General features: G+C 46.2%; 6 protein-coding genes across 6 annotated transcripts; 5 read left to right on the top strand and 1 right to left on the bottom strand.

The window, feature by feature from the left end:
- Window positions 1-1,195: 1,195 nt before the first annotated feature.
- Window positions 1,196-3,275, top strand: EDB91DRAFT_1083581 (uncharacterized protein; the record flags this gene model as incomplete). The annotated part of the gene is made up of 7 exons (XM_041315640.1): window positions 1,196-1,666; window positions 1,766-1,812; window positions 1,981-2,127; window positions 2,291-2,735; window positions 2,782-2,842; window positions 3,002-3,093; window positions 3,240-3,275. 7 exons carry the CDS (start codon window positions 1,196-1,198, stop codon window positions 3,273-3,275), a joined length of 1,299 nt encoding a protein of 432 aa, XP_041175272.1.
- Window positions 3,276-4,404: 1,129 nt separating this feature from the next.
- EDB91DRAFT_1030953 (uncharacterized protein) lies at window positions 4,405-4,653 on the top strand (the record flags this gene model as incomplete). Its single annotated transcript, XM_041312715.1, has 1 exon — window positions 4,405-4,653. A coding segment is annotated over one exon (249 nt), but the record flags the coding sequence as incomplete, so codon positions are not given.
- Window positions 4,654-8,453: 3,800 nt separating this feature from the next.
- On the bottom strand, window positions 8,454-11,188 carry EDB91DRAFT_1238174 (uncharacterized protein; the record flags this gene model as incomplete). Its single annotated transcript, XM_041321680.1, has 9 exons — window positions 8,454-8,660; window positions 8,751-8,839; window positions 8,903-9,080; window positions 9,132-9,951; window positions 9,979-10,335; window positions 10,357-10,383; window positions 10,408-10,643; window positions 10,699-10,899; window positions 11,036-11,188. 9 exons carry the CDS (start codon window positions 11,186-11,188, stop codon window positions 8,454-8,456), a joined length of 2,268 nt encoding a protein of 755 aa, XP_041175274.1.
- An 845-nt stretch (window positions 11,189-12,033) lies between these two features.
- EDB91DRAFT_1083583 (uncharacterized protein) lies at window positions 12,034-13,064 on the top strand (the record flags this gene model as incomplete). Its single annotated transcript, XM_041315641.1, has 3 exons — window positions 12,034-12,605; window positions 12,659-12,665; window positions 12,990-13,064. The coding sequence occupies 3 exons, from the start codon at window positions 12,034-12,036 to the stop codon at window positions 13,062-13,064; spliced, it is 654 nt and encodes a 217-aa protein (XP_041175275.1).
- Window positions 13,065-14,772: 1,708 nt separating this feature from the next.
- On the top strand, window positions 14,773-15,782 carry EDB91DRAFT_1083584 (uncharacterized protein; the record flags this gene model as incomplete). The annotated part of the gene is made up of 4 exons (XM_041315642.1): window positions 14,773-14,841; window positions 14,888-15,026; window positions 15,054-15,418; window positions 15,480-15,782. 4 exons carry the CDS (start codon window positions 14,773-14,775, stop codon window positions 15,780-15,782), a joined length of 876 nt encoding a protein of 291 aa, XP_041175276.1.
- A 5,954-nt stretch (window positions 15,783-21,736) lies between these two features.
- Window positions 21,737-22,039, top strand: EDB91DRAFT_1030803 (uncharacterized protein; the record flags this gene model as incomplete). Its single annotated transcript, XM_041312709.1, has 2 exons — window positions 21,737-21,788; window positions 21,843-22,039. Coding segments are annotated over 2 exons (249 nt in total), but the record flags the coding sequence as incomplete, so codon positions are not given.
- Window positions 22,040-24,503: the final 2,464 nt, after the last annotated feature.

Consider the following 24,503-nt stretch of genomic DNA (forward strand, 5'->3'; position numbering starts at 1 on the left):
CCTTCCACCAACCCCCACCACCGAGTTCTGGGACAAGGGGAAAGGTAAGGCCGTCTTCGCTGACCCTCAGAGCCTGAGGCAGAAGGCAGTAATAAGAGGAAGTCCCCCTTGATTCGGGACCACCCTCCCACCCCCGAAATCCGTGATGAAGAGTCACAAGCATCTGAGGTCGGCTCGCGTGGTGAAGTCCAAGCCCCATGGTGGAGTCAGAAGATGAGGAAGACACGATTGTCAAGGTATGTCGTCTCGTTCTTCTTTTACTTGTCTCACATTTTCTTGCAGCCGTTTTCGGGTGGAGTGCCGGAGGTCGTCGTTCCCTGCTCTCCACAGTTATCGCAAGGATGCCCAATTCGCCTCAATCACCCAGGGTTCCGACGAAGAAACCTTTGGCCCTGCCATGGTAAGTCACGCTTATGTGTCCGGGACTCGAGTGTATGCTTACCATTTACCAGGTGATTGCCAGAAGTCGCCCAGCAGTTGTCGAGCCCTCCCAGCCAACTCCCGAACCCCCGGTGCAGGCACCCCCGGTCATCCCTGCAGTTGACATTCTCATTCCTGGACCGGTGAGTACTTTTATATATCTCAAGTGTATCCATACACTAATACAACTCACAGAAAAACCCATGCTACGCTTGCAACAAGCTACAATGGCCTTGCGCAACTCGGATGGACAAGAGGACCAGGGCTCCGTGTATGTCGTGCATCTACTGCACGACAAAGAAGATCAAGTGCACCCCCGCATCCATGGGATCCCCGCCTCCTCGCAGTGGTGCCTCCTCTACCACCTGGAAGACAAGGTCCAGGACGCCATCCAGGGCTCCCTCCAGGGCTCCCTCCAAGGCTCCCTCCAAGGCTCCCCCCCGCATCCCAAACCCCCGCCCCCTCCCAAGCTCCCCTGCCTCCCAATCCAAGGCCCAAACTCGAAGTCAGTCTCGTGGCATGGCCGGAACTCCCGGTGTCACTGCGGTGACAACCCCCAAGACCCAGACGCGTGGTCGCAGCAAGACCATCACTGCCATCAAGGCACCTGCACCTGAACCAGCTCATAAGTCACCTGAGGTTTATTTTTATCATTGTCTGACCTTAAGTTTCCATTCTAGCTCTTCCGGCCTCGAGTTCGGCAGTCCCGGCTGCAGCACATGGCCCGGCAGTCCCTGCTGCAGCACTTGACGTGCCCATGCCGGATCTCCATTCCATGGCCATTGCGATTTGTCAAGGCGCAGCTCAAATCGCTCTTCTGGAGGATCGTGTGGCAGAGCAGGATGGTAAGATTGATACCCTGCAATGCCTTCATGAAGGCCTTAGGCGCGAAATCATGCTCCGGCACCCCTCATTCCCACTGCCCAATCCTCCTGCCAATGCATCATCCTTGTTGCTTGATCAATCCGGCCCCCCCACCATGTCACCCGCCGAATCTGCACTCCCACCTCTCATTGATCTCACAATGGAAGGCATTGCTCCCACAACCACAACCACAACAGTCCCGGATGCCTCTGCCATTGATGGCCTCCTGTTTGATTACAACCAAGTGGCTCATCCAGAGGATCCAGATGCATCTGGCGAAATTGTGGACCCAGGTGATCTGAGCAACCTTGTCCCAGAATATAACTCCTCCGATGACATGGATGTTGAGGTTGAGGTGAAGGTTGAAGAGGCTTCTGAGGAGGTTGACATGGCTACATAATTGCATAGTGATAGATGTATATACAAGTTTTCAATGAATGTAACCTCTGCCAGTCCATTGATCGAGTGACTGAGTTCCCAGTACCGAGACCCGACACCCGAGATTCGGTACTTGGTACTCGGTGATTCGTGTGTATCATTGGTACTCGGGTGTCGGGTGTCGGTACTCGACTCGAAACTTGAAACTCGAACACACGAATCACCGAGTACCAAGTACTGAATCTCGGGTGTTGGGTGTTGGGTGTTGGGTGTTGGGTGTCAGTACTCGGTACTCGGTACTCGGGTGTTGGGTGTCAGGTGTTGGGTGTTGGGTGTCGGTACTCGATTCGAAACTCGAATCAAGAAACTTGAAACTCGCATAAATCTGAGTACCGACACCCAACACCCGACACCCAAGTACCGAGTACCGAATCTCGGGTGTCGGTACTCGGGTGTCGGGTGTCGGTACTTGACTCGAAACTCGAAACTCGCAACTTGAATCTTGAAACTTGAAACTCGCATAAATCTGAGGTTTGAATCCCGAGACTCGAATCACCGAGTGCCAAGTACCAAGTACCGAATCTTGGGTGTCGGTACTCGGTACTCGGTAGTCAGCACTTCGTTTCAGGTTTCAAATTTCAAATGTCCACACGAATCAACCGAATCTCGGGTGTCGGTACTCGGGTGTCGGGTGTCGGGTGTTGGTACTCGACTCGAAACTCAACACTCGAACACATGAATCACCGAGTACCGAGTACCAAATCTCGGGTGTCGGTACTCGGGTGTCAGGTGTCGGGTGTCGGGTGTTGGGTGTCGGTACTCAACTCAAAACTCGAACACACGAATCACTGAGTACCAAGTACCGAATCTCGGGTGTCAGTACTCGGTACTCGGGTGTCAGGTGTTGGGTGTCGGGTGTTGGGTGTTGGGTGTTGGGTGTTGGGTGTTGGGTGTCGGGTGTTGGGTGTCGGGTGTTGGGTGTCGGGTGTTGGGTGTCGGGTGTCAGTACTCGATTCGAAACTCGAAACTCATATAAATCTGAGTTTTCACGATATTATGTCCGTACATCATCAGTAAGTATACAAACAACAACTGACAAAAAACTGCTACATGACATAGAGCTATCTTCCAAAAATATATATGGCTGTGCATGAGGATGGAAAGGGAAGAGAAAACACAGGTGATTTGGGGGGATTTGGAAGAGGGGAATGAAATGGCGGTAAGATTTGAGATGGAGAACACGGGTGAAGAGAGGAATACAAGGGTGAATGAGAGTAGTACAACGGAACAGATTCGGGGTAAACCCTTAGCTAAGAGTTGCAGATGAGACTCATGTCAGCCAGCAACAAGACTCGCATAGTAGAGTCGATTACAGATGAAGCAGGGGAGTTGAATGGGATGATGTATCGAGACTCTAAGAGTCGAAGCTGTGTGAGTGCCTTAAGCGAGCATGACTCGGTACTCGGTACTCGGGTGTTGGGTGTCAGTACTTGACTCGAAACTCGAAACTCCTATATGATACGTATCTGGGCCCACCCATCTGTCTAATATTACCTGACATCGGCCCACCCGTCTAGGTAAAATTCCCCACTTCGGCCCACCTGTCTATCTGATATTTCCCTATGTCGGCCCACCTGTCTATGTTATAAATATTTCACCTCACCCTCGGCCCACCCATCTATATAATAAATATTTCACCTCACCCTCGGCCCACCCATCTATCTAATATACCCCTACGTCAGCCCACCTGTCTATGTAATAAATAATTTGCCTCACCCTCGGCCCACCCGTCTACCTAATAATACCCCACGTCGGCCCACCCGTCTAAGTAAAATACCCCATGTCGGCCCACCCGTCTATGTAATAAATATTCCACTGCTCCCTCGGCCCATCTGTCTATATAATAATATTTGCTATACATCTCTCCTCAGGTCTATAATATATGTCAATCCTACTCTACATATTACCCATATGGGCCCACCCATCTCCATAATAATATTTCTCCCGGCCCATCCGCCATCGTCGATGATATATATAACATCAGCATAGATGGGCCCACCCGTCAACATTGGGAATATACATAACATTGGCCCATAATCCGCTGGCCTGTATTACACAGGATATTATGTAGGTCAGGTGACCCGTATAGTACAGGATTTGTCACTGAAGGGGCTCCCATCGCTGGAGACACACTTTTGACACGTTAAAACAACGCGCGCTACTGCTATATCAAAGCCAGCAACGTCGGCTGTGGCACCTAACAGCAGGTGGCCCGCATGGCTGGAGTATAGCAGAGCTCAATCAAGATCTCATCCTTGAAGCTAGAGAAGAAATCTTCAATGAAGACTGTGATCTAGCCCTCACCACGCTCAAACAGGTACAGATGTCCAAAGTTCTATCCCTGCAAACCTAACCAAAAATTTCATTCTATCAACCACATGCATCATGCCTGCTCTTACTCCTTCTATTGTTTCGACATCGCGCTCAATCAACAAAAACCCAACCTACCTTGACCATCATGCATCAATTGGCTATCAAACGCCCACATCTCGGACATCACACGCCACCATTACTGTTGCATCCTGCCAAAACCAACCGCATTCGCACATGCATCAGGCTGCTGCTGTCACCAATGCTAATTCTAGCCACAACGTGCAGCCTAGCTCCAGCCGCCCCTTCAGCAATCAGAAGAGACCTTGTTCCTTTCGGGATCCCACCAACCCATCCTTCCCTCTCCTGTGCTGCGCCGTATGCCTTGGACATAACTCACACTGCACGGTCGAATGCACTACCCCGAGAACTTGGGACAACCTCTTTGGCACATTCTACGAATGCATTAACAAAGCTCTATGGACCAAAGATGGACAACAGCTCTGCACCTCATGGCAACATGAAGAAGGATGCACCAACAACCACCACAGTAGCAAACATGTATGCTCAGGCTGTGGCGCATCCGATCATGGAGCCCAGCGCTGCACTAGAGCACAGAAAGCTTAACCCCCTTACCCCCTACATCGCAGACGCATGGGAGCAAGCACTCCATAACGCTAATGCAATCAAAAGATTTGCTAAGGTTCCTGAAGGCTTCCGATCAGGTTTTCTTTTAGTTACACACGTACAAAGCCCACTGAATAAGGACTCTGTTAATCAATATTGCATGGAATTTGATACCATCATCCAGAAAGAGTTTCACAAAGGGAGATACATAGGTCCTTTCACACCTACAACACTTAAACATATCATAGGCCCCTTCCAATCCTCCCTGCTGTCCATAATACCTAAACCTGGAAAACCTGGTAAATTCAGACTTGTCCAGAATTTCTCCTTCCCACATTCTACAACTCCCACCTACCCCAACCCATCTATTAATTCTCACATCGATGCCAATCAAATTCCCACTACCTGGGGCAAATTTTCCGTTATATATCTACTAATCTTGCGATTACTGCCAGGCTCAGAGGTTGCGACAAGAGACGTTGCAGAAGCTTATTGAACCCTTCCCCTACACCCCTCCCAATGGCCAGCAGGAATAATTCGGGTATCAGATACCGAAGTGGTACGTCAACACCTGCATGGCCTTTGGAGCCACTCCATCGGGAGGAGCATATGGCCATGTAGCAGATGCAGGTGCTGAAATAATCAGACACCACGGAATCAAACCACTCAATAAGTGGGTTGACGACCATTTATTTGTTTGTATCTGAAAAGAATCAATAGCTAATTACAATAGTCAATGAGCACTATGGCACACTGACATAGTGAAAAGAGGCATGCATCAGTCAGGCAGCAGGATCTGGTTCAGAGGTTGCATATTTGACGACAATTCAATAGAGGAATTTAGCGAAGATTGTTCATGGCCCCTCAAAGACCTATCAGACCAATCACCCAGATAAGAACATGACAACATGTTTGGGTACTGCCTTGAGGACGTCGACAAACTCTCTGTCAATCTCAGCATCAAATGGGAAAAAGAAAAAGACCAACTATTTGTGCCCTCAACTATCTGTATCAGTTTCCTTTGGGACGTAGGTAATCGCACCGTCTCGCTAAGCCCATCAAAAGTAAGCAAATACCTAATAGTCATTCACCAATAGCGCCGAAGACCTGTTCACATCCTCCAAGATGTACAAGAGCTGTATGGAAAGCTACTACATGCATGTCAAGTCGTGCGGAAGGGTCGCACTTACCTAACGACACTAGAATCCATGCTGAGTATATGCGGGAAGAAACCTCGCCTCCCACACCGCCCAAGCAAAGGCATTGAGGATGATCTTGATTGGTGGTTGGACTTGCTGCAAAGGGGAGGCATCTCAAGGCCTATATACCCCCCAACCACTTACTCCAACCCACAAGCATTCTCAGATGCTAGCTTGAGCATCAGGATAGGCATTGTGATCGGAAAAAAGTGGAGAGCGTGGAGACTCATCCCCGGCTGGCAAACCCTCAATGGCAAGCACAACATTGGCTGGGCAGAAGCTGTGGGCTTCGAACTGCTCGTCAGAACTCTCGCCACTATCCCCAACATGGGCAACACACTTACAGTATATGGAGACAACACCGGAGTGGTTGAAGGATGGTGGAAAGGACGACATTGCAACCAGGAAGTCAACATTGTCTTCCGCTGCATTCACAAGCTCATCCAACGCGCACCCCAGCGTTTCGCAGTCTGCACTGTTTACATTGCCAGCGAACAGAACCCAGCAGATGCACCATCCAGAGGAATCTACCCCCCCAGAGAGCTTCTACTCCCTCCAATCGACATTCCTCCTGCCATTAGACAATTCATTGTCGATGCAACCAAACCCCCAACAGCTACCAAACTCCGCCTCCTGCACAATGGGTGTTACCCCCGTCCAGCTACCAAAGTCATCAACCAAGCTCTGCTCAGGCAACAAGGCGCAGATTGCCTACAGAGGTTCCGAGAAGAAGAAGAAACCCTCCTCAACTCCCTCCGGAACCGCACCAACCCAAGCAACTGAATGCCAGCATTTTGATGCCATGCTAGCCAATGCCATCGCCACCAATCATTCAAACATGCAACCATACAAACCTAATCTCACGCCCACACCCTCGCCCCTCCGCCCGCACTGTCTAGCTCGAGACAGGTTAAGTCTATGGATACCCTCTGGTGAAGACACTCGCAGAACGGCAACCACCAACGACCCTCTTGAATTCTCCATCTCAGATACACAGCTAAACCGAGTACTAGAAGTCATGGGAGCCTCCTGGGCTAACACCATGAAAGAGACGTACAGTGCCAGATTGCTAGTATTCCATGTATACTGCAATGTGCATCAAATAACAGAAAATCAGAGATGTCCCATTTCCCATTCTTTACTCCTAGCCTTTTTATCTAGTTGCACAGGATCATATTCGAGATCCACGCTCAGTAACTATGCAACAGGACTCAAAGCCTGGCATACACTGCATGGCCGTCACTGGCTCATACCACCCAGTGAATTGAAATCCATCCTAGATGACGCAGCCAAATTCGCTCCCTCTACCTCCAAGCGCACTAAATGCACCCCGTTCACCCCCACCATCATCATCAATATCCACAATCACTTGAACCTCAAAGATCCCAAAGATGCCGCCATATTTGCCTGCATAACCACATCCTTTTACTCAATCGCTCGCCTAGGAGAATTCACGGTTTCTGCAATGAAAGACTTCAATCTGCACAGACATGTCACTCGAGGAGACGTATCAGAAGGGCGAGACAGAAACAGTTTCACTATAACCAAATTCCATCTGCCCAGTACAAAAGCATCCCCAAGAGAAGGGAAGACGCCTACTGGGCAGAGCAAGAGGGACTTTCAGACCCGAAAGAAGCCTTAAATAACCACTTTCTTGTCAACCCAGTGGAAAACACAGATCACCTATTCGCCTGGAAGCATCCTGAGAAAGGCATACATGCACTATCAAAAACTGAGCTCATCAAACACATCTCGAGCATTTCCGCTGTTGCCAATTTACCCAATCTTAAGGGCCACAGCATCCACATTGGAGGCACCCTGGAATATCTCCTTCGCAGTGTCCCATTTGATGTCATCAAATCTATGGGACACTGGTCAAGCGACATGTTCATGCGATACCTACATGATCACACCAGGATTCTAGCGCCGTATATTCAAGCAAACTCCTCCCTCGAGCCATTCACTCGCATCACAATGCCACCGGTGAGATAATCTCGGAAACCCAGAGTGAGTCCACCTCCTTACACACTGGGTTACAAGCTTCGCTGTTTGCGTCATCAACCTCCTAATCATTTGGGACTCACAGCTCACCTTTTTCTCCCAGGTTTGGGCTGGTGTTTTGGACCGGAAAGCACTGCGGGCTTTTGCCCAAACTCTCGTTACTACCTTTTCATAGCTTTTCATTATCAATCGCCCTGTACCCAGTTGCCAATATCACTATCTTTTTTCTTTGATCGGTCACATAGTATTGAAACACATAGTTTGTGTTTGTGTACACACTGGACAGGGCCCTCGGGGCTTAGAAGTAGCGGAAATTTCAAACTCCAATCTCATGCCACATCTGCAAAACCACTGAAATAAATGCTTCTCTTGCCTATGCTAAGCGTTTTACGAACACTTACAGTTGCAGTGATGGAGGGATGCGATTGGTTGGTCAGTCTGATTATCACGTCAGCATGGAGGCGAGATTTTATCAGCGAGTTGATCATCTTATCAATCCAAAAAGCATCTAATCGAGACCAAGATCATTGCACCTGCAGTACTGTATTTACAAATAATGTTGTTACTGGAAAGGACGGTGGCATAAGATCAACACTAAAGAGTATACTCAGTGTCCAACGATTCATGCAACACGTTATAGATCTCCTTGTCTGCATAATGGTTGAGATAAAAGTGGTCATAGTGCTCTTGAGACATTGCTGAAGTCACGGAGCGGTCAAATTTTTCTCCATACACTGGAACCAACTCTGTAGCGTGTGTTACCTTCATTATGGGAATGACAAACCCAGTGCGTGTTTTGGGCTGCATTGCAGGTGTATAGACCCTCTTGAGCCTCCACAATCAAGTGTCCTCTAGATCCTCAGGGGTTGTTATGATACGAAAAGGCTGGACATAGAGGAGGGGGTGCAACAAGAAGTCAGGAAGTATTGCAGTTGAGCGTTGGGGTGGAGCCAGCTGGAATACAATATGAACTTGAGCAACTGAAACTAGACAATAGATGAGTTGTCAGTACATGCCACAATAAGTAATATAAACCAACTTACAACCAGGGTTATTTGTGCTTTGATCTGTGTCCAAGAAAATCACATCACAATTTCCGGATGGAAATGTATCACTCGGTGGTTGTGCTTGGACAGCCCGGCTAGGCATGATAATTGATGGGCGAAATGTCGAATGCAGTTGGATACAGAACTTAGACCAAACCTTGATGGTGCTAAACATCTGGAAGCACCCTTCAACATCATCTGCGTATCACTGAATGTATTCTGTGACCTTGTGATGAAGATCAGGGAGTCCATAGGTGTGCATCACATCAGGCCAGCTGATATTTGAGCAGTCAGGAGTGCGAGTGACTGTAAGTGCTGCATTGGCATTATTGGAGAGGATACCCTTGGTAAAATGGTTACATATGGGCCTGGGGGCACTAAAATGATGTTGTTCATCAGGGGCAACCTGAGAAACCCATGCCATCGTCGGATGCATGGTGTATACTTCCTCATCTTCATCGACAACAGCATTAATGAGAGCTTGGTTGTGTTGGCAAAGGAGGATATATGGATCGAACTGCCGCATCTGCTCTTGACAATCAAGGATGTGGACGATCTGCTCCCCAAAATCTTTCTGTTTGCTCGTCCTTGTGAATGGACTTTTGCAATGTGTGATCAGAAGCCGTTCACTAATATCTGCAGTGAACTGTATCAGTCCGCCATTGTTCCTAATGGACTCCGCAAAGCTCAGAAGGAGTTTGAGTTTTGGTATGTAGAAATCCTCCTTGACGCTGCTTTCCCCCTGACGCACTTCAGCTTCCAGGATTGCCGCCTTGCAATCGTGAAATTCTGGAAGTGATGCTTGCATTGCTTCGATGGTTGATTCTGTATGGATGGGGTTTTGTGCTTGATACATGAAGTTGATGAGAGCATGAATAGGTCGCACAAATTCAGGGGGAGCAGCACCTGAAATCATGGTGACAATGGTGTGCTGGATCTCACGATGCTCTCGTTCAGTCATCTGTGCCACATGTGAGATTCCAGAGGAGAAGTGACGCACACCGATACACTTGTGATGACTCTTGTAGTGTGCGTCAAACTTGTCACTTCCGACCACTTCTTTACACCACTACAACAGATGGTCAAAGAAGAATTTGTGGAGGGTGTGAAGGATTTCGGGGACAAGGAAAATGAAGACCTGGGTAAGTGGCCAGTCGCGCCAGAACAGAAGATGCATGCCTAGAAGAAGAAGCTCCTTTGCCTTCTTCTGGAACCAGTCAAGATTCCACGGGTCAACGAACTGGCTGAGAATGTACAATAGTTCTAGAGTATGCTCCACTGTGTGAGGATTGTGACAGTTGGCATCCCCGAATTGCTTGTGAGCGGCCAATGTGATGGGGGATGTGTTCTTTGACACAGAGGCGATCATCAATTGTTCTGGAAGGTCTGCAATCCAAGCAACGAGAGGGGTAAAGCAATATTGAAGTTCACTGAAGGGATCAGGTATAAACTCACTGACCTTTGCTGCGACTTTTAAGCTGGCAAAGACTAAGTCAACGCACTTGTGCCAGACACGCGACTTCAGGATGGTGTGATAATCAGAATGTGTTTCAAACTTGGGGATTGGTATATATGCCACACATTGCCAAGCATGGGATGTAGCCTTCATACAAACATCAGAGTCAATGTTGCTGATAGTGAGGAAAAGAGGGTGCATTTCGGGACCGCCTGTCTGTCTCGTGACAGGTGTCTTATCTGATGCAGCTATTATGGGCATGATAGTCGCCCCTTCAGGCAGCTGGTTTGGAATGCCATGGTTGATAGTTAAGATGATACAGAAAAGAAGCACATACCTGCATCGAGAATCCTTGATTTGCTGTGAACCACTCTCCATACTCTCGCTGCACACCCTCCCAGACATGTAGAGGGTCAAAAGACATATTTTGAGCGAAAATTGGGTTACCAAAGAGGCTCTTTGCAACTTCAAGACCATTGTGCCATATCAGATTAATGGGAGCGACAGTGGTGTACCCCTGGACTTCAAACTGTGTGGTCTGCCATTTCGGCCGGGAGGTAAAAGGTCCATCCACGACAATAGTTCTTGAGTACTCGAGAATGAGGGCTTGTCTTTCACATCAAACTAATAATGTAGAGTTAGCAAGTAGTATACAGACAGATCATGTAAAATACCCAAGATAGTTTGAGAAAACGATCAATCTCTGTCTGCGTCATGGTCTCAACTAGAAATTTACCGAGTGACCACTCTCCGCGATCACAAAAGGGCCAGTACAGATTGCTCGCCCGTTTTGGCTCATGTTCATCGTTCTGAATTTGCTGAAACATTTTCTGTCCCTCTCTGTAGACATAGCCCAATACTGGATGGTATTGAGCAGTCTGATTGGACTCATCCTCCATGGGATCATCTGCTCCAGACTGCCCATCACGATGTCTGCGAGCTCCATGTAATGCAGGAGGCTTGGCCATGTGTCCTTGAGATTTTGATGGCCAGCATGTCTCGGTGGGATGATTTAGGTGAGCAAGTAAATCATGGATGGATGGAAAACATTGTTGGCAGTCTGAGTTTGGGCAGGTCACGGCAGGATCTCTTGCATTATCAGAAATGATTTGCTGAGGCCAAGGAATATCATCCGCTGGAACATCGTCCATTGTGGTTGCATCCCAGATTGGCATTGGGAAGTTGATTGCAAAAATTCTCTAAGTCTTTCATACTCTGATACTTCCCACTTTGACTGTTGACAGTCAGCACATATCATGATACCTGCCCACCGGCGCCATGCCTCTCTCCCCCAGAGCTCATCTCCCCCCCAGAGCTCATCTCCTCCATCCGGCGACAGACCACTTACCCCACCCACTGTTTTAAATGACTGTTTTGTGAGCCCTCATATTATTCAGGATTATACTCCATCTCTTCCAGCCCATGGTGTTGTCCACCGCCTCTCTCAGTATACAACCCATGCCAAATCAAAATTTACTCCTTATCCACAGCCTGCTGGGCCAAGCGCACCAGAGCTGCATGGGACAAGGAAGTCAATGCTCAGAAATGATCACGCTAATATATCATTAGCTGATGCAAAGTGGTACATTTGACGCTTATCTATCTTATAGTGCAGTATAAATTTAATAATAATGAACAGGGCACTACCATTTTTCAATGCGGCTTGCAGAGCATGGATGATGAGACTATCACGCAAGCTGTTTCTGCAAAGCAAGTGACTCGTGAAAAGTTGCGCTTGCATCTCCTTATGACTGCATGGGAGATAGAGGAGATTGAGTGTCATAAAAGGCTTCTTGGCCTACTTCAGCAGAAGAATGCTCAGGAATATGTTGAAGCATCCAATGAAGCTCATGTGTTTGAAAGGTTCATGACCCACCATGACACGAGCCAGCTCGAAGATGACTTTGACTTTGGTGTTGGAACCTACAAGGAGGAGCTGCTAGCATTCGGCATTTCAGAGGAGCAATTAAATCAACTCGAGGCCTTCGCAGTCAATCACAACTTGCATGACCCCAACCAGACAATCACCAAGGATAAATATTCCACAGACCCCTTCACCAATAGCGCTGAATCAGACAATGAAGACAGAATCTGTTACGATGATGATGAAGACAACGACTTGCATTTCAGAGGTGAAACACCTGAGTGGGCAGAGTTTTTGAATGTGAAAAGCCCATGCCAGAAGTTAGGTCCAACGGAATGGGTGTCAAAGGTGAAGTGTTTGTCTTGGAAGCAAGTTCCAAGGTAACCCCCTCATTCCTCTACTCATATTCAAGTGCTTATATCTATTTCTACAGTGATCAAGTATGTATTAACTGGGTGGACCCATATTCTCAACCAATCCATGTGTAGCTTGGTGTCCTTCTGTTTGTTGTTCAATTCCAATTCAGTGTACTGCATATGATGTGTTTATGTCTCATATTTTGACACGTGTAGATGGTGTTTCCCTTCTTATACTAAATATTGTAGCGCTCAGCTGATCACACCTGATACGATTACACGATCACCATGTGTGTCCAGACTGAATTCTAGGTTCCACCCTCGATTTGCTGCCTTAATGAAATGTGTGTCTAACTTATTGGCTGCCAGTGCTGCTCTTCATTTAGTTGTGTTCCCCTTTCCCCTCAGCTTTTCCAGCTCACTCTAAGTATGCCTCCCAAGAAAGAATTGAAAGGAAAGCGGAAGTTGAAGGTGCAATATTGATTCTTCATCGTCACTACCAACTAATAATTCTTAGCAAATACTGAAATACCCAGAGTCCACAGGGAAGAACCCATATGGAAATAATGCCAGCACTTAGATTGGACTGGCCATAGAGCATCCGGTAGCACCATCCAGACTGGCTATACAGCCACCAGCTGCGTGCCCCCCACAACCAAGGCCACACAGTGCACAATCAATGGCGGGTCCATCAATGGTACCATATGTACAATCCCTGCAGCAGGGGCTACTGCATACATATGATATGATGGTTGGTTCATCAATGGTGTCACGTGCGTGGTCCCTGCAGCAGCACTGTGGGTACAACAAGTGCTGCAGCGAGAAATCAATCTACTACACAGTTGGGTCTTTGCTACCTGCTGCCTCACTTGAGAACAAGTATGTTAGACCCTAAAGGGGATTGCTACTGGGGAGTGCTAGTCTCTGCCTAAACGACCCTAATCAACCCTACCGCAGGTAGGAAGAGGATCCGCAAAAATGCGGAACAAGCAGAACAAGCAGAACTCAAGCAGAATGGAACAGAATGAAGTGGAACTCAACTGGATACAATGCAGAACATACAGATTCATCGGAACTTGCAGATGAAGTTGAAGGAAGTATATCACAAGGTTTGATTGATAGTGGGCATAAGTCAAAGCGGTCCTCTAGTAAGGTGAAGGAAAAGTGGGAGAAAAGTCAGAAGGTAAAAGATGGGATTCAATAAAAAACACCCAAGCCCTCAGTACCACTATTTAAAGGGAAGATTATTTTCAAGGAACACTGAGGTACAGGTAGTAAGTTTCTCAGAAAGTGGAAGTGAAGGTAGGCAGTGCACATGGGCGCAATACTCTGCAATAGGGGTCTGTGCCATAAGGGCATGTGTCATTGTGATGCGGATAACATTAGAAGCAACGGGAAGAGAGATACAGTGTACCAATGGACCTGGAAGGATGGGGACAGGACATGTGAAGGTTGTCTGACAATGCATGGGAATATCGGATAGTGCGGGCGGGTTCTGAAGGATGCATGGGAATGTGGAACCCATCAGACAATCCACGGGAAATGTGGAACGTGCGGAATATGTGAAACTGATGTGAGACGATGCAGAAAGGATGGGGTTTTATGCCCACAGTAGGGGTATTCCCCACAGCGCGGCCCACAGATAAACCCTTCTAGCCAGGACATGATGGGTGGCCCATCAACGATAGTCCATCCCCAGTTTATGCAGCAGTGGCCCTGGCAGATGGACCTCCCTAGCCGGGATATGATGGCGGGCCCATCAACCATACCATGCGCACCATTCTGGCCACATATGACCCCACAGATATCCCCCTCTAACCAGTGATCAATGGTGGGCCCATCAGCCATGCCGCACACATCATTCCTGCCGCATATGGCACCACAGATACCCCCCTCTAACCAGCAATCAATGGCAGGCCCATCAACCATACCGCACACACTATCGATAGCCAGCCCATCAACCATACCACCTGCTCAATTTCAGCATCAGATACCCTCACAGTCCACTACCCCCTTTCAGCACCAATCCCGTGTGCAGACCCCCGCGCTCAATGTAGAAGGAGTCCACTAGGCTATCGAGAACTACAGGTCAGGCCTGAGGATGTGAACAGACCATAGCGATGCATTGGTACGCGTCCCCTCATTATGTGTAGTGAATAGAGCAGCACCATATGAAGCCTATTGCCTCATCATGGCATATGCGAAACCAAGACCAGGCGAACCAGCATGGGGTGAGGAATTCTCAACCGGCATAATACTTGTACATCTTCTGTGTAGTAAATTACATTGACTAATCTAAATATTAGGTCATACCTGGATCCTCAAGAGCCGTTCGCAAGCCTGTCCACCCATGCCTCCTTCCTGTAGAACCTACAGGCACAGGCCACATAGCCCAACCAAGCTCAAGTTCCCCTGCCATTAGCGGTCAATCTCTCGTGTCCAACGGTATCTGACCACCTCCACTGTCATCAGTCACTGTCTCGCGCATTATTGACAGCACCTGCAATGTGTTCAAGAGGGATTTCCTCAACAACTTGATGGTGGCAGGCAACAACCTGAAGGACATGGCACAGTGTGCATTCAATCAGGGAGTGGAAGTGCATTCATTGTCATTGACGATGGACTTGATCAATGCATGGGTGGTTGAAAGCCAAAAAACTGAACTGAAGAAGCTCAGAGCCATTCCAAACACCGTTCAAAGTGTATTCAAAGATGTAGGTCAATCTGCAGCTGATCTTGCTCTCCCTATCAGTGAGCATGGAAAAGAGTTGGTGCACCAGAAGGTTTACATTGATAGCCTCTGCATCGGCTTTGCTTACCTCAACAATCCAGACACTGTAAGTTGCCTTCAAAGTTTCAGATATAACTGTTTCCAAAGTCTGACTCGGACTTACGTAGAATGCAGCATTCGGAAACCTTGCCCTCTACCACATAATCACCCGCGTCTTACACGAGAAGAGGTTTTCTCGGTGGATTGACCCAACCAAGCGTGATCTCAAAAATATCATTGCATTCTCTGGCACAATCTTACTTTGGGCACTGCGGGAGCATGCTGACAGCTCCAACAGCAAATCAGAATTTGTCATTGAGGACAACAGGACAACATTTGATTCAATTGTTGAACATTTGGACAGCCTGTTGCCGTCGCAGAGGGTAGCTGTGGATAAGCTTGTTGAAGACATTTTTGCTGAGATGCAGTAAAGTATTCTTCTGATCCATGAATAGTTACTAATGTTGTTCACTGGGTGTTCAAGTAGAGTCTTTTAATGTTTGTTTGCCAATCATTTATACTCTTGCGACTTCTTATCAATCTTATTGACTTGAATAATCTTATCGATGTTGTAAGCATTTGACTACATATGCAATGGACTATAATCAGATTCCTTGGTCCAAAGACTTCTTTTCATGCTGTTTGCAAGGTCCTGATTGTGAATTTCGACTTTAGGCATGTAGCGTAGATTTATGAACCAATGGTTTTTTGTGAACTTTAAATTAAACCAGAGTCAGTTGAGACACCTTTGACCGACTGGTAGCAAAACTAGTAGATAACACAATTTTTACTTCAACTGGAAAAAACCACAGCGACACGTGAAGTATCAGCTTGGATGTTTTCTTCTTTGATATGGGATGCGTGGATCTGACTCTCTCTGAGTGGCAAAAGAGTTATCAATTGGACATGATTCTGTTTTCAAGCATTGTTGACAGATTAGCAGAGCACTTCAGGAACTAAAGGTTGAGTTCTTGGTGTTTCCAAATGCTGAATGGAAGGAAAGGATTTTAGACTACATCGAGGAGACCTCAGGCTTTCCTGCAGAATGAGGTGCTGGGAGTCATATGTGGAGTTGGTGAGACAGACAGCTGTGAATGTGCAAGCTAGTATTAGTGTAGATCGTCTGATCCTCACAAATGAGCAAGACTTACTGCAAGGAGAGCCTGTGCATACTCATTAGATTCACAAGCCATCAAAAAGCAGCTATTATGGGTATAGGCTGGGGAGGCATGTCAGCTCACATTTCTGCTAGCCAAACAAAACTTACCTAGGCCACTAGTGATGATTGCTCCTGTATGGAGCGCTTTTTCAATGATCAATGAAACAGAGTGCATGTTATTCATGAATTTTGATGGATGCCGGGTGCTTGCCGAATGTTAAGCGATGTCATTAGGTGACAAGTGAACTCCACTAGTGAACTGAGCCAAAGAATTGAGCAGCCCTACTAATGCTAGAGTATATGGCAACCTGTTACCATTCCAAAATACTTCAGCTCCCAATGGTGTGAGAAATGCAAGTCCCTGAACGCATCACTTACATACCTGGGCAGGACTCCAACCACTGCTCCTGATATGTAACACTCTATATTGGTGAATGGTAAGCAAAGGCACTATATAAGCATTGGGCAAGTTGGTATGTGTGCCCTCAGTGCACTACTTGCAAACCTTAACCTGCAACTGTCACATTCCTCATCCTGCTGCAAGGGTGTTCAGCAGGTCTGTGTCAGTGGCAGACACTTCTCTGTGTCCATTCTGCATGCCTTCATGGCCTACAGCCTCTCCCAAGTCCACTGATGCATGGCGGACTCAAATGTAGTTGGTGATGTGTCGCTGATGTAGCACATGGTGTCCCATACCTAGTCACATGTTGTATTAGTAGTGGTTCAATTAAATCATGCATTTCTTAACACAGTGGTGATGACAATGAGTGGCATGACTATGGATTGGACCAGCACCTGACAATGCTCATAAACAAGGGCTGCTGCAGTAGCCTTCAAAGTAGGGCATAAGCTGAACATGACTGAGTGGTATGGCAGCGAGTTGTCATTGAAATGCCCGTACTAGCCTTGCCATAGTGAGATGTAGAGACCCATTCTGACCTACATCAATGAGTTAGTAACAGCTGCAAAGAAATAAGGTTGAGTCTACAATTTACCTTGAGTAAGGATGTGAAGATAAGCAGACTCAAGTTCCACTGTGTGTCATGCTTCATTGAGGTTGACTGCAAAAAAAAAACATAAAACAAATGCAGTAGAAAACAATGAAAGATAGAACTCATGTGAAAAGTCACATTGGCTTGGATTGTGGTGACAAAGCGCCATGGAATGACCTATGTTGTTGGTAGAGATGTTGTTGGTAGAGAAGTGAACAGGAACATGCTCGTTGGTCACAAGAGTACAAAAACACTCCCAGGCGATGTTGCAGCACATGCACCATGCTTGAAGTCCACTAGCAACAACATACACTGCTGTATACCTACAGATGGGACTACATTGAGTCAGTAGTGTTAGTGTTTGGTGTGCAGTATAACTTACTAGGCAATTTTGATAGCACTACCAGCTTCATGAGAGAATATTGAGAGTTCTACACTAGCATGCTGAAGTCCAATGGAGACCTCAAACATCTCACCATAGACAGGCATGATCAGAGAGGGAGCAAAAGTTCAAGTTGGGTGGTGTGGACACAAGTGAGATGAGGAGGGTAGATGAGTATGTGCAGCTTTTATCTGAGTCTTGGGAGTGCTTCTCAAAGCCGGGGACCTTGGCTCCAAGTCAGGGACAGACTAGATATGATGCAAACTTGACATCTGAAATATTTGAGGCTAGAACAATGATGGAGCTGACAAATTGTTCCAGATTGTGCATGAGACTGCACTCTCAAGTTGAAGTTGAACATGCCATGTAGTAAGAGAGTCAGCTGAAAATATTAGTACCTGTATCATTCTCCACTGCACTCAAGAGATGTTCCAATAAGACTCACTAATGCTTTCCCATTCCGTTAACAGCTTAATATCCTGAATCGTGATCTGTGGCATTCATCCTTCTGGACCAAGCAAAAACCCTACCCTCTCATGATCCAAACAGCTCCAATAACCTTGATATGCACTAGAGGCCTGGAGACCAATTTGTTGATGTCTGCAATTGAATAGAGCCCCCAGGGTCCTGCTGTGAGATGCAAAGCTAATGTGAGCTAGAAGATCGAAAAAAAAACCAATCTGGGTGTTATCTCACTGGCGATGGTACATGTTGCAGTGGTGGAGGTGGAAAAAGAGTAAAGAAGTGCTGAAATGCAAATGTCCTTACTGGATATGGTAATTATAAAGTGTTGTGGTCTTGCCCAACAGTTAGTCCTCACATACTCAAAGTCAATCCCGTCAGCGAAAACTCACAGCATTATCGCCAGTGCAATTCGCTGTCATGAACATATAAGAGCAACCTTTGTAGGTATGTTTCAAGCTCACTGCTGTGGCATATCTCACAATGCTCTGCTATTCAGAGTGCATAAATACTTCTAGATAATGTTGGTCTTTCTCCATGCGATCTCAACTCCCCATCACCACCATCAACTTGCTCTCCCATACCCAGTGTTTCAGAATTGCCAGCTTCCACTAGCCCTTGCCTAACTGTTCTTGGTTTTCACTACAACCCACCTGCTGCCCAACTTTTCACCCATGATGATCAACAACTTGGATGTGACCGTTTCACTCGAAAGAGTGTTGCACATGCATTTATCAAACATCCTCTTGGTGCCATCATGGAATATCCTCAAACTGGTGATGTTACGCCGAAGTATAACGCAGGCAAAACAATAGCCAATAAGACCAAAGGTCTGTCGATACGTTCAAGACAACAGTCTTAAGAACGTCCTAAGTAGAGTCAAGGCTAAGTACCGAAGAGGTAACTTAGAATCAAGTCAGATGTTCAGAGGAAAACCAGCGTAGGTTAAGCTGAAGAATCAGCGTCACCTAGCCAGGGTTTATATAGGATACTGGGTACAGGGTGTGACGTAATAATAGGTATGTATCAGTAAGCACATGCGTAAGCAATGAGGCGTCTGAGTAATACCGAACTAAATATAACATGATAAGAGACATGCGTAGTAAGCGTGGATCAAGGGAAAAAGAAGCAAAGTAAACACAGCCGTAACAGGTGATAGTTATGATCAGTCAATTGTGCATATCTTCAACATTGATCCCTCTACCTATCACAGCTCTCAGCACCCAAAGGCCCATTTTCAATACTCTTTGGGTGATGCACATGGAGGACATGACATATTTAAGTGTTTGATGCTGTGAGATGCTCAAAAACAGTCTGTATCTTGCTCTAACCTCAAGACATCATGTAAGAATCCCGCTTGCAGTTAACTCAGGCTGTACCATATCTAATGCATTACACCCAGGCAAAGGGCTTAAAATTTGCTCTGCACAACCACACAATACCACAACTCATCATTTCACCAATCTCTTAGAGGTCTCTGCTTTAATTATTGCTACCACTACTGCAGCAAAATCCTCAAATGATGCTGAGAAGGAGGTTTTTCAGAAGACTTTTGCTTTTTTTGTTGCTCTTCAAGAACATGGGTGCACATCTGATGCTGAACTTGACTCCAACACTTCCGTGAATGCTGACGAGTCAGATGTTACCAATGATGCTCAGGCTGCTGTCTTCACCAAGGATGGTCTTACAACTGATCAGTATCTCGATGAAACTACACTTGACTCAGACTTGGATCAGGAATGCTCACCTTCAAGTCAATGGCCAGTAAATAGATCATGGTGTCAGCAGAAGCTTGTCATGGAGTTCAACAAATTTAATCAACCTTACATCTGGTGACTTGTTTCTCACTTGAAGACAACAGCATAAATGACTGACTTGCATTTGTTTTGTAGTTGCAAAGGACAATCTTGACACAGCTGTGCTCACTTGCTTATCCACAACATTCAAGAGTGTGGCACTCGATATCTCCAAGCCTTACTCAAAGATAACAAGCATATCATCACAGAATGTGAAGATCTTGCTAAATCTTCAGGATATGGTCCCCTTATTTTATGCAACTATGTGACAAGTCCTTTGTCACAAAGACAGCTTTGTTGTAAGTCAATTTTCTTTGGCAGATAATTAGTTGTAGAACATTGATGGCTGACACTTGATTTGCAGCTCACTGGAATCATTGGCCGGATGGAAAACTTAAGCAGGGAGTGCTCTGCAAATGGGGGCATAATTGTAGCGCAAAATTCGATGTTTTCACTCCACATGACCTACATGCATGTCCACGTATCCTTGTTGTCTGTCGAAACCCCCACTCACACCCATCACCTGCACCTGTCAAAACTCCACCAGGGCTTTTCAACTTATTTCATGGATTGTTAGCATTGATGAAATGGAAACTTGCTGATGTGACACCCCGGCGGATTTTTCTCAATAGTGCGTTCATAGAAGGGCTTCATCATGCACTCGCATAGGACTTAACATTATCTGGTTGAGATGCAATGCTCCAGGATATCCACCCATCCTTGGCCAACTTAGACCATGTTTGACATCTCATCACCACACTTTGGAACATGAAGTATCCAAGTGGTACTGGCTTCGAAGGTATGCAACCTCTTCTCATTGACTCACATTCCATATTCTGAAGCACATATATTATAGGTGCTTATCTGCTGGCAGATGAACATGCAAGCCTCGCTCCTGAACAACATTATGTTCATTGCACCAAGGTGCATCCAATTGAGCATGGAAAAGAGTCCAAACTGGTTATCTGCATAACAATGAAGATGTCCCAACACCTCTTACAAGCAAAATGCCTCTCTATAGACACATCGTTCAAACATGTGCAAGGCTGGCAGGAATTTGAAATTGAATTGTGGGATGTTGACCATATGCGATGTAAGTCAAGTTGTCTCCTTCATAACACAAACTCATCTTGCTATTCAGCCATTGTTGGTGCTTGAGCTTTCATAATGTCACAGACAGCAAAGGCCCATATTATCCTTTTCTAGTGCATATTCAAGATTGCAAGTGTGGATATGGGCCTGCCCATAATGTTCCATCATATTTATGGTGCTGGATTTGAGACTGTCATTGCTGACAGTCATAAAGGCCAAGGACTTGGTATGTACACTGTCTTCAGAATCATGGTGTTCATGTGAGTAACGGATGATCCAGGTCTTGGGATGTACTGCATGCAGCTATGTTATTCAGTTACCATGCCGTGTATGTATGAACCACACTGCCGTATTTGTAATCTCAACCCATATAATCATTTATGGTGTGTTTTTTCATATTTGTGTCACACACTACAAGAGAAATGTACTCGCATTGCATATACATGTGCCACAGGATGTTTTTTCTGCAATGCTAAGTTTAGCTATATTGGAGTGTCACCTAGACCTTGAAGCAACATTGAATATCATTCAGAGCAGAGGGTTGAAAGCCTTAGGTGAAATTTTTTGCCATACTTTCCTGCTGAATTTGCTAACTTGTTCACTAACAGCATGGCTCAGAGATAAGCTGGATGGCACAAAGTTTGCACTGCCCGCAATTTACCAGCCAGCCAGCCTCATTCCAATGCATTTGTGGAGGGCCTCCCCAGCCATGACAAATGGAAACAAGCAAGCACACCATAATGCCTATCGTGAGGGTGTTCATCTAACACTGCTTGCTGGTGTCATGAAAGGAATGAGATATGACCAAAGTGCAATGACAAGCATTGACATGCACACAAGCTTGGGCATCACAACACACAATCACAAGGCCACACATGTTCACCACACAACAAGATGTATTAGTCATCAAGGTTTGTGCGAGCAAATCAATCATGTTTTGAATGAAACATTGATAAAATGTATCAGTTGCAGTGCAGCACTGCCGTATCACAACAAAGAACACTTCCAATCCATGAAACAATGTTGTGGCACCCCCTTGCCCTTGCCAACCAGCTATATGCCAGTTAAATATAGCACCTTCTCTCGAAATGCCTGCAGTTGTGTATGAGCATCACAAGGCTGCAGAAATCACCAACTCAGATGATGCCATGCACTTTCTGACCTTACATAGGCCATCTACTGTGGTGCAGCTCAGCTCACATAACTCGTTGTCTGCAGCATTGGTTGTTGGTGCGAGTGTCCATGAGTACTGGCCACCAAAGATAATAGCACCTCCAATGGTCGATGGCACAAGTTCTGAACATCCAGTGGTGATATCATCGTACAGTACACTTGCAGGTGCTCTGGATGATTGGAGTTGGTTACATCTGGGTTTTGATTCAGTAGCCTGGGAAGATTTAATTGAAGCAAGCCCAGCAGTAGACCAGGTGCCTGCCAGAGTGAATGATATTGACTATGAGGCAGTCACATATCAGCCACCCACTACTCAGATGGAAGACGATGACATACCATTACACCACACCAACACAATCACTATACCAATGACTAACTTCAGCTCCATTGCAGCTGCCCTTGATGAAGGATTCTACAGTTGGTGGTGAGGAGAGAAGTGGTTGTTGTTGGAGACAGTTAAGAAGGGAGGGGAAGTCCTGGGCATGAGTAATGTGCTAGATAGAGAAGGGAGGGAAGGCTGGGCACAATGACATGTCAGGTATAGGTATTGAGGAAAATACTCAGCTTTGTACCTTTGTGAGGAAGTTCACGGGGTCCAACCCTTACTAAATAATGTCAGTTGAATGGTAACATGCTTTCTGAAAGATAGAGAGCCAATCTATTTTGGAATGGTAATAGGTCACACATCACTCCTAATGCTAGGTGTGCTCAATTCTTAAGTTGTCAGGTCAAGAGTTATCAAGTTCCACCGTGCCTTAGAGCCAAACAATTTAGCTGACCAGTGAGACTCCATTTGGGCACCATAGCCACTGTGCTTACTCCACCTTATCAATGTGTTCTCACATTGTCACATAACACAGTGTGCTTGTTAGTATGCAGCAAAAATGGGATGAGCTCTTAACTGTCCTTTCTGCTTCTGCTCATCACTGGTCAGCAGACTACAGTGAAGTGAAGTGACTTCAAGGTAACTTTGCTTCACTTCGAAAATGTGGGACTTCGGTTGACTTCATTGTACCAAAGTCGGTTGAAGTGTCACTTCAAGAGGTGAATCAAAGTTACTACCAATTAGATTAATCATTATCACTACAACTCTGAAGCCCTGGATGCACCTCCTGTCTCTATCATATTTCAATGATAAAATATCACTGATCATCCTAAGTACACCCAATATGATCCCTCTTGCACATGGTATTGAACATTTGCTGTACTACTGAAGTAGGTTGGTTCTACCATTGAATTGCAATTTACAACAACAGTTGCCCTGAAAGTTTGTGGGACATGCATATAACCTTGCTGTCTGTATCTTGAAACAAAAATTCTTCCACTGCTCTCCATGTACTGCCCAATAGTGAATCATGCCACAGCTGAACACAAAACTGATCTTGTTTGTGTTTGGGAGGTAGTACGTGCACTCTGTCCCTTCTGAATGTGTCTTCTCATCTAGCAAAGAGACTCAAGTTGCACACTTTGGCAGGCCAACCTCTCAAGTTCTCTTACAAGGAAGACTGGCTGAATTTCAGGTTGAATTTTGTTGCTGACACCTGAGACAGTACCAAGTTTGATAGAGGAGAATATTGGGTACATATGCTATAAAATATTTTAGATATTTCACCTAATATGTCAGTGAAACAAATAATGAGCAAATGTAAAATTAGATCTTGACTTTGATTGGCTGTCAAATTTGACTTCAATTGTTGAATCTATTTTAGAATATAAAGGGGGGCATCTATTAGAGGTATGGGATATGACAGTATCCCCCCCTTAGGGCCGAGCCCTCGAGGCTTAAATGACTCATAACTCAGCGAGAGGACTGGGTTTGCTTGGACAGGCAGAGTGGAAGCCTGAGACGAGTTCCAACACATTTCCGAGTTCCGTGGTGAGGAGCTAGGAAGTTTCTTCGTCCGTGCCTTCATAACCAGTCCAATGTACCAGGTACAGGAGTTGGCAATGTCGCTGTCAGTGGTCAAGCTTGGAGTCCAGGATCTCGGAGATTTCATACTCTGGTTCTCCGTCTACTTCAACTGCAGGTGGGGTTGGCTGGATATGATTAGGGATGGTGTTCGGAGTTGTGGGCTCCAACTGCGAGATGTGGAATA

This window comes from Suillus paluster (assembly GCF_016628075.1).
Source record: "Suillus paluster strain FC165 chromosome Unknown EDB91scaffold_42, whole genome shotgun sequence".
NCBI classification, from domain to species: domain Eukaryota; kingdom Fungi; phylum Basidiomycota; class Agaricomycetes; order Boletales; family Suillaceae; genus Suillus; species Suillus paluster.